General features: G+C 34.0%; 1 protein-coding gene across 4 annotated transcripts; it reads right to left on the reverse strand.

Moving 5' to 3' along the window:
• Positions 1 to 403: 403 nt before the first annotated feature.
• On the reverse strand, positions 404 to 6490 carry LOC114263041 (subtilisin-like protease SBT3.6). 4 transcript variants are annotated; one of them, XM_028203535.2, is made up of 12 exons: positions 6301 to 6490; positions 6093 to 6208; positions 5928 to 6019; positions 5191 to 5288; positions 4943 to 5098; positions 4754 to 4865; positions 3351 to 3894; positions 2824 to 2921; positions 2495 to 2734; positions 1880 to 1994; positions 1580 to 1799; positions 404 to 1111 (listed from the first exon to the last, which is right to left on the reverse strand). In XM_028203535.2, the coding sequence occupies exons 1-12, from the start codon at positions 6314 to 6316 to the stop codon at positions 543 to 545; spliced, it is 2376 nt and encodes a 791-aa protein (XP_028059336.2). In that variant the 5' UTR covers positions 6317 to 6490; the 3' UTR covers positions 404 to 542. The 4 variants fall into 4 exon arrangements, with proteins under 4 accessions (XP_028059336.2, XP_082770037.1, XP_082770039.1 ...); XM_082913911.1 differs by having other exon boundaries at positions 2495 to 2737; positions 6301 to 6433; XM_082913913.1 differs by lacking the exon at positions 6093 to 6208 and having other exon boundaries at positions 6209 to 6465.
• Positions 6491 to 8609: the final 2119 nt, after the last annotated feature.

The raw sequence follows: 8609 nt of genomic DNA on the forward strand, positions 1-8609 counted from the left end.
ACTAAACATAAATTAGATTTAAAGAAATAAGTTCATTTGAATATTTGATTGCTTTCATGTGATTTCAGTGTTTACTGTTAACCAAACTAGACAAATTCAAAAGTAATGTTCATTTGACAATAACAACCCAAGATTGAATCAGTCAATCTGCCAATTTATCTAGAAATCTGACTGTCACCCTCTTCTCCAGACGTACCAATCTTTTCCCAGAGCTGTCTATTATAAATTCTTATGACTAGTTTGGCAGTTTATTCTAAACTGAAAGATAATAATCTAAAAACAGAATCTAAATGCACTCCTTCCACAACTTTAGAATAATCAATTTTTATTTTAAGCTAATTTTAAAACTACAACAAACAATCTGGTAATTCCCGGCCATGGCGTCATCGGCTTTTCCACCTTCTGCTTAGCAATTATGGCATTTTATTGCTTTGCAAAATGAACTCAAATCAATGTTATTTTTCTTATAAAATACTACAGGCTAATAATATGAAAAAGGAAAAAGAAGAAAAAAAGAAAAAAGAAGATGATATAGTCTGTGATCATGTTTCAGAATAAAAATTTTCAATCACAGGTCGAACTATCAATGGGATCCTTACTACATGTAAACCATCTTCCCAATACAGATTTCCAAATGTATATCTTCCTTGAACTCTCAGTTGGGAGCAAAATGTTACCTTGAACTTGAGCATCTTAGTTGTAAAATTGAAAAACAAAATCGAGGGCTCAACTGTCACATATATGCCCGGGGGAGCTTCAATGCGAGCAACATAAAAAGATAATATCGGACCAACGTTTGTGACTGTCCTTGACACTGTCACAGTATGCTTCAGCTCTGGAATAGAGATAGATGGCAGATTAAGGTTTAAAAGGAAGTTCGGTGTTCGTTGGCACGGGCTGCTATCCCTGATTATTGAGCTGATGGCAGTGTCATTATAGCCCATGGAGCAAAGAAATTTGACATAGTCGGTGACTTTCATGTCATATATGAGACCGGGATTTATGGCTTTGTTAGGATCAACATGACCGCCTCCATAGTCGAATGGGTCAGCCAGCTTGTGAGGAGCGCCCTCAGCCACTGAGATTTGACCATATTCATCCTTTGTAGAGGCTGTGCAAGAGAGACCCAAAAAAGAAGAAGCTTATCTCTGCCTCACATCAGGCATTAAAGGGAATAAAGAACATTTTAGCACGTCTATTTTATGCTAAATTCAATTAATCAAAGAGCCTCACAAGCAATGTATTCCATCCTCAATAATGGAGTGAAAAGATTGGATGTGTTTCGTTTCGTAAATGATGTGCATTTCACATGTCTTGCGGTTTATTTAGGTGAAAAATGGGATAAATTCTTTTCTAACTTTTTATATGAGGCTGATGTATGGATTTTTTATTTTTATTTTATGTTTTTGGGACGACGGTTAGGGTAGGGGACTATATTGAATTAATGTATGAAGTTGAGGAATGCAATTGAAACAAATTAAAGATTAGGGACTACAATGAACTAAGTAGTATACTTTAGGAACCGTTTTGTAACTTATTCAACAGCTAAAATGCCATTTTTAAGTTATGTAGCTTTCACCTGTTGTGATCAGCGCAGACTTAATTGCAGCAGGGCTCCATGTGGGATGGATGGTTTTGAGAAGAGCTACAATGCCAGATACATGAGGACACGCCATGGAAGTTCCTGATTCAAGTTTGAACTTGAGTGGGAGTTGATTTTGAGTATTATCGAGTAGGAAGGATGAAGAAGCAGGGGACCAGGAGGCCAAGATGTTAACCCCGGGCGCAGCGATATCAGGCTGCAAATAACATTTTAAGATATATCAACTTCATCCTTCAGAAACAATGATATGTTCCAATAAAAAGATTGTGATTTTACCTTTAAGACAGTTGGAGAGAGTGAACTGGGTCCTCGGGACGAGAAGAATGCAACTTCAGGGGAAATTTGTTGACCCACAGCTGTCCTTGAAGGGTTAAACCTCACAACAGGATTACTGTAAAATGCACAAACTATGTACTGTTCATAAATGGAAGGCATTTGAATCCAACAATCCAATGTTCACAACCATAACCCAGATGGGAGACAAACTAACATGGCCATAGAATGTTTTGGGGCAAATGATCTGGACAAATTGGGTGTGTTTGATAACCCGGATAAGGGGGAAGGGCTTAGGATAAAAAATATGTGAAACCCACAAGTTCCCCTTTCTCTCCCTTATCCATTGTTTAGTGTAACATGGCTTATCCCTGGTTAAAACTCTTTATCCCTCATATGGTGTATTAAATAGGGTGTTATTTTACCCAACCCCTCATTGGATTAGTTAATCCCTACCCTCTTGATTATCCAACTGTCAAACAATCCTATGGTATCCAATTTGTTCAAATCAAATGTGTTTTCAAAGTACATGGAGATGACAAAATTGTCCATTCCAAACTCCAATCCATACTTCTGCATAGCTGGAAACTATAAATGCAGTAAATCAATGAAGATTACCTTGTTGATTCCATGTATGTCAACAGATAAGTTCCTATTGTGAAGTCCACTTGGACACATGGGATGCCAAGGAATAAGGTAACATCCTTTGTTGGAAACTGGGCAAAGATGACTCCAACACCCTCAATATCCAGCACTGCTCTTGCAGCATAGGCTGCAGACCTTTGTGGCTGAGATTGGAAACAAAGAACCACCTTTCCTCTCGCTAAAGTAGCATTGAGCGATCCATAATCACAACTTCTGCTTTAAATCATCAAGAATAAATTTTTATTTTGTTTTTGAAAGAGAGAGATCATACGGATTCATGCTGAAATAAGGCAAAAACATACCTTGCACTATCTTCATCTGCATCAACAGCTGCTATGTCTTCCCCATTCACAATAGGATAGAACTTGTTCACATCCTTCCCTGTATATGAAGCTTGACCCTGTGCAACAGAAAAATGAATTTGGAAGTAAATACAGTATTAACAAACAACTAGTTGTTAACTCAAATCAAACAACCTAAAACACGAGGAGGGACATATGTCAGATGGGGTGGGTCATATTTATAGATACACCAGAATTATGATCGCTCAACCCCAAATTTGATTTAACCATAATGATCCCATTCTCAAACTAAGAGATTGAATTCTTCCCATCTCCTCCCAAACCCCATAAATCTTGTTGCATTTGCACCGTAGTTTTAAATAATAGTATCAAGATACATATATATTGGCCAATATATTGGTGAATATCAGTATCGGAAATACAGATTCCTGATACATATCAATTAACTCAGGGTATTTGGACTCATAGAAAATGCAAATGTTAATATGAACTTAGAACAAGCATTTAGATGCAAAGAAAATAAGTACCACAATAGTTTGATTGTTCCCGAGGATAATCATGGTTGGAAAAGCTCTATCGATTGTGTTTGCTGCCACGGTTATTGTCCAAGGTGCAGTATTTGTTACTGTTTGAGGATAAGGACCAGAATTCCCAGCAGAGCAGACAACAGAAATTCCTTCGGCCGCAGCATGGAAGGAACCAATAGACAAAACATCTTCCACATAACTGGCAAGTGGAGGGTACGAACCTAGGGATACCGAAAGCACATTCACACCATCAAAAATTGCATCGTCAAATGCAGCTAGAAGGTCAGCTGAGCTACAGCCACCAGTAGACCAACAAACTTTGTAGATAGCTAGCCAAGCTGATGGAGCTCCTCCTCTTGCCACTCCTTGAGCAAGTCCCACAAAGCTTGCGTTTTCTACTAAAGCCCCGGCTGCGGTAGATGCAGTGTGAGTGCCATGGCCCGACGCATCCCGTGGAGATAAGAATTCGACTTTGTCACTCGTATTCAACTTTCCAAATTCAGCCTCATACCCCTTCACGTACCAACGTGCACCAATGATTTTCCTGCCAAGTGTATTTTCACACTCACCATTGTTAAAGGCTACTTAACCAGCAATACTCAGATAATTAGAAAATAATGAATATGAAACTGAGAAATTAATGAAAGGGAACATTTTACCTACTAAAAAAATGAAAGGGAATATGGAGGGATCACACAAGTTTCCATCATAAACTAGGGGATTTCCTTCTTTTCTCCTCTTTTTTTTGGGGGGGGGGGGGGGGGGGGGGGGTCAATTTTCTATACTAAAAATAAAAGAAATGAAGAATTTAAAAAAAAAAAAAAAATTTAAGGACCTTTCCTACATTTCAGTTCTTAAAGTACAAAAGCAATAGTCAAATGGCTATTTGTTCAAATTACAAGGAATTACATTCTCCTGGTCAGTCCAAATACTGAAAGAATCTGTTTTTAACACCTGATTATAATTCGAAATTGTTTGATTAAAATGCATGACCTCCCAAGTTGACATAACAAATTTGTGGGGGAGGAAGATCAGAATTAGAGATTGATAGAAAAGCAAGGATATGGGCTTGCGTGAGTAGGAAACAAAAAATATCTGTCCTAGTTCTATCATCAGCACTAGGTTCGAAATTCGAGTCTTAAAGAAATTCTAGAGAATGTTTCCTATCCTGAAATTTGTCTTTTCCTGAATGATAAGGAGCAAAAAGAAACTGGGTCAAAAGAAAATGACATTTTGGAGTCTTATCAACAATTTATCTGTGTGGGCAAGGGCCACGACATAATATGTAGAATTTCTTTCTATCTTTTATGTAATCTTTAAAGAGATGTAAATAACATATCGGAGGAAATCCTTTATTTTGGAGGAGAGCATATGCATGAAAATAAAAAATGAAGCAAACAAACCTATTACAATTGGAACTATTGAATTCTTCTCCTTCCTGGCATATCCCTCTCCAATGATCCGGAACCTTTCCCATCCCCACATCTGTAAAGCTTTCAGATTCAGGCCAAATTCCTGCAAAATAATAATAAAAACCACGATTGAGCCAAATACCCAAAACCAACAAACATCAACTACAGCACCATACCAACCAGTGTCCATAACGCCAATAATACACCCAACGCCTGATTGACTCCTCGAAAGGATTCCATTTACCACATGAGGCCTTACTTGCAAAAAATCCCAACTTCTAGTGGTTTGCAGACTAAGAATTCTATTGGGAACTACATGAACAACCCCAGGAAAATCTGCATTTGCCAAATAGCAATTGATATTAACTATTAGCAAGACTAAGAATTATTAAGTAAACAGAGTTATCAGTTCACCAACGTTAAAACACCTGCAGTAAGTGCAGCTTGATGGGGAGTTAATACCGCAGCAAACCCTGAAAACCCATGCTTGTAGCTGTACAAAATTGATTCCATGGCAGCTTCTCGGCTGCCAAGCAAAAACCCCACGCTATTACTTTCTTTTCTCACAAGAAGAATTCCAATTAATTAAAATAACACAATTATAGTAAGTAAGCTAATTTCTCTGCAGATTGATGAGAAAGTTTATCAGTCTTTGTTTCTTTGGGACTTAAACAAACTCAAATAACCCAGCATCAATTGTTTGTCATATCTTAGTTGAGATGAGTTTTCATTTTCTTTTCTTTTCTTTATTATGACAGAGAACCCCAACCCATGCATCATGTCATCCACTACAAGACCTTATGAATAAGCTCTGAATGCATGAAATCACCCACAAATCACATGTATCGATCTAGTCTTTGCACTCAAGAAAATCGAACACGAGACCTCCAAGAATTACCTTTTTTGAACTCTCACGTTGTTTCCATCTTCTTTCAGTAAACAGAAATTCAATTAAATTTAAAATTGAAATTTTCTTTTCCTTATTTTTTAGTTTCTCAGCACAAAAATTATGGGCAAAACTAATGAAAGAACATCTTCAAAATTAGTCACCTTTTTCCGAAGCCGCAATTATACGAACAGTTGGTGAACCAAATATAAAATCCAAGTATATATACATATTTATATGTGTATTTGAGCGGAAACAGATAGAGAATTGATGAATTACCTTCCAAGAATATCTGAAAGAATCTCATGGTGTGAATCTGTAACGAGTTCAGTCTCATCATGTCGTCTCTCTCCCATGTAGACAATATGAACCTGAAATTGAAAACAGAGTAAAAAAAAGAACAGAAAATGAAATAATATGTAATTTCCAAAACCCATTTGTTACATTGCTTGAAACGACAGCAAGGACAATGCATTGTTGTTGAAGAAGAAGAACAAGAGCTATGGCTATGGCTAAGGCTATGGCATGGATATTCCAAGAAACAGCCATAAGAGAGAGACCTGAAAATTCAGAAGAGCACACAGAGGAAAAGCATTTAGATAAAAGGCAAGTGAACAGTCCAATCAGAATGACAAAGTGAGAGAAGGTCCACAATGGAGTCTCTGCATTATCTGCTAGTGTTTCTACTATTGATGAATAGGCTTGCCATGGATTTTGGCACACAGTACTCTGTTCTGTTTCACTGCTTTTGTTTTGTGAGTGGGTGTCAGTGGTTGGTAGGGTGAGCAACCGATATGTGGATCCTTTTAAAACGATTGAACCGAATGGATCCGTCTATGCATAATAATAAGATAGTTACATCCGTCTATGCATAATAATAAGTACAGATAGATTTTTTTTTAAGTTTGTCTAGTCTTGGATGGATGGATGGCGAATTTGATATTTTTTTAATTGTAATTGAACCATCAAATTGTAAATACTCATAATAATTTGTAAGATTTTATGTTTTTAATTTATTTAAATATTCTATTTGTCTTTTTAATTAAAAAATAGTTTAAATATTTTGTTGAATATATTCGGTTGAAAAAGAGTTTTTAACTTAAATATATTTTTTAAATTGAAAAAAATAAATGTATTATTTATTTACATTTTTTGATTTTTAAATCTAACTCTAAAAATAATAAATAAAAAAAGATAATATATGCTGGTTGATTTTTGTTTTCAAAAATAGATATAGCCTCCGTTTGGGAAGTGGGTTGACTTTTTAGATTTTTAATTTTTTTGACTATTTTAACCTGGGCTAAAAAGCTTGGTTTAGGAAAGACTTTTTGACTTTTTTGACTTTTTTTGTGAGAGAAGAGTGTAATGATTATGAGTTTGATGTGATATTTTGTTTGTTGTGGCTAAAATAACATGTTTTGTCTTTTGTGGCTAAAATAGTCACAAAAGCCCTTGTCAAACGGAATAGATGTAATAATATAGAGGCATACAATCTCTACTACTGATATGTTCATGATTTTGGTGGTTTAAATTGTTTTTTATATTTTAAGAATCACAAATTATAAGTTTTGATGGTTTTAATTGTTTTTATATTTCAAGAGCCACAGATTGTAATATTTTATGTTGATGAGACATGCAGTGATTGTAATATACGAATGAGGTATGCATGGATTGTAATACTCTTTTAAGTCATTAACTGTAATACCTTTTTTTTCTTTTCTTTTTTTGTTTGAAGAAGTGCACAATTTGAATTATGTTAAAAATTTATAAAATTTTAAATTGCCAAACCGATTCATATTCATCCGTCAATTTGCTCAATCCACATTCATCGAATTGGTGGACGGATGCAGATTGATTTTCTCTAATCCGCTAATCTCGTAGACGAATGATAGATTGGAAGCTCCATGGCCGCAACCGACCCGCGCCCACTCCTACTGGTTGGTATAGGTTCCTGTATATCTCTTCGTACTCATTTTGTAATTTTTAATTTGGATTTATATTGATTATTTGAATCGTTCGTTTTTGTTTGGGAACAAATTTTTTTAGTAATTTTTTTATTTTTTACCTAAAATATGATGTAAAAAAATTAGTATATTCGGGATGAATTTTTAATTTTTTACGAAAAGATGTGTAAAAAATAGAGAGAAAATTGAATATTTGACTTTTTGGTATAGGTTATTGGCTTTTTGATTTTTTTAATGACTTTTTAATTTTTAAACTAAAAAGTGATGTTGCCAAACGAGACCTTAGTAAGTCTTATAATAAAATTCGTAAATCATAATTTATTTTATAAAATAAATGGTAAATATAATTAAATTTTAATTACTTATTTTATAAAAATAAAATAGGATTTACTTCTATATTTATAGTTGTCTGATAAATTTAATTTTCTACATTCATTACGGGACTTACCATATAAACGATTTGAATTATCAATACGGGTACGAATTAAAACTTATAAAAAGAATATGAAAAGGTATAAAGAAATAAAATATAAAGGAGAATTTAAAATGTATTTGTTTGGACGGGCTGGATACGAGATAATTGTAATATACCGGATTGTTAGTCCTGGATACATTATCCCCGAACTATTTAGTTGAAATAAATTTGTATCATATATTTGTTTAGTCATGAGATTAGATATTTGGTTTGAACCATTCATATAAATCTGATATGTGTCCTATTTTATTTAATTTTTTCTACTAAAAATTCTAAAAAAATAAATAATTAGAATATCAATAAAAATTATATAAATTTATTTTAATTTTTAGTTGAGATTTTTTAATTTTATTTTAATTTGAACTTTTAAATAAATTCAACTTTTAATTTTATTCTTAATTAAATAAATTGAACTTTAAATTTTATTTTTAATTTACTAAAATAATGTAAATTTTATTTTTTATTTTAATCTTATTTTAGTTGAAATTTTAATTTTACTTCAAGAAGTCTGGAATAACCTCA

Source organism: Camellia sinensis, chromosome 2 (assembly GCF_055761805.1).
Source record: "Camellia sinensis isolate YWXY chromosome 2, ASM5576180v1, whole genome shotgun sequence".
Classification (NCBI taxonomy): Eukaryota; Viridiplantae; Streptophyta; class Magnoliopsida; order Ericales; family Theaceae; genus Camellia; species Camellia sinensis.

Excerpts from the sequence above, each read along its gene's own strand:
- LOC114263041 (XM_082913911.1), bottom strand. Across the intron at positions 5,289-5,927 it reads CTTTCAGATATTCTTGGAAG|CCGAGAAGCTGCCATGGAAT; the intron begins GTAATTCATCAA and ends TTTGCTTGGCAG. Across the intron at positions 3,895-4,753 it reads AATAGTTCCAATTGTAATAG|GAAAATCATTGGTGCACGTT; the intron begins GTTTGTTTGCTT and ends TACACTTGGCAG.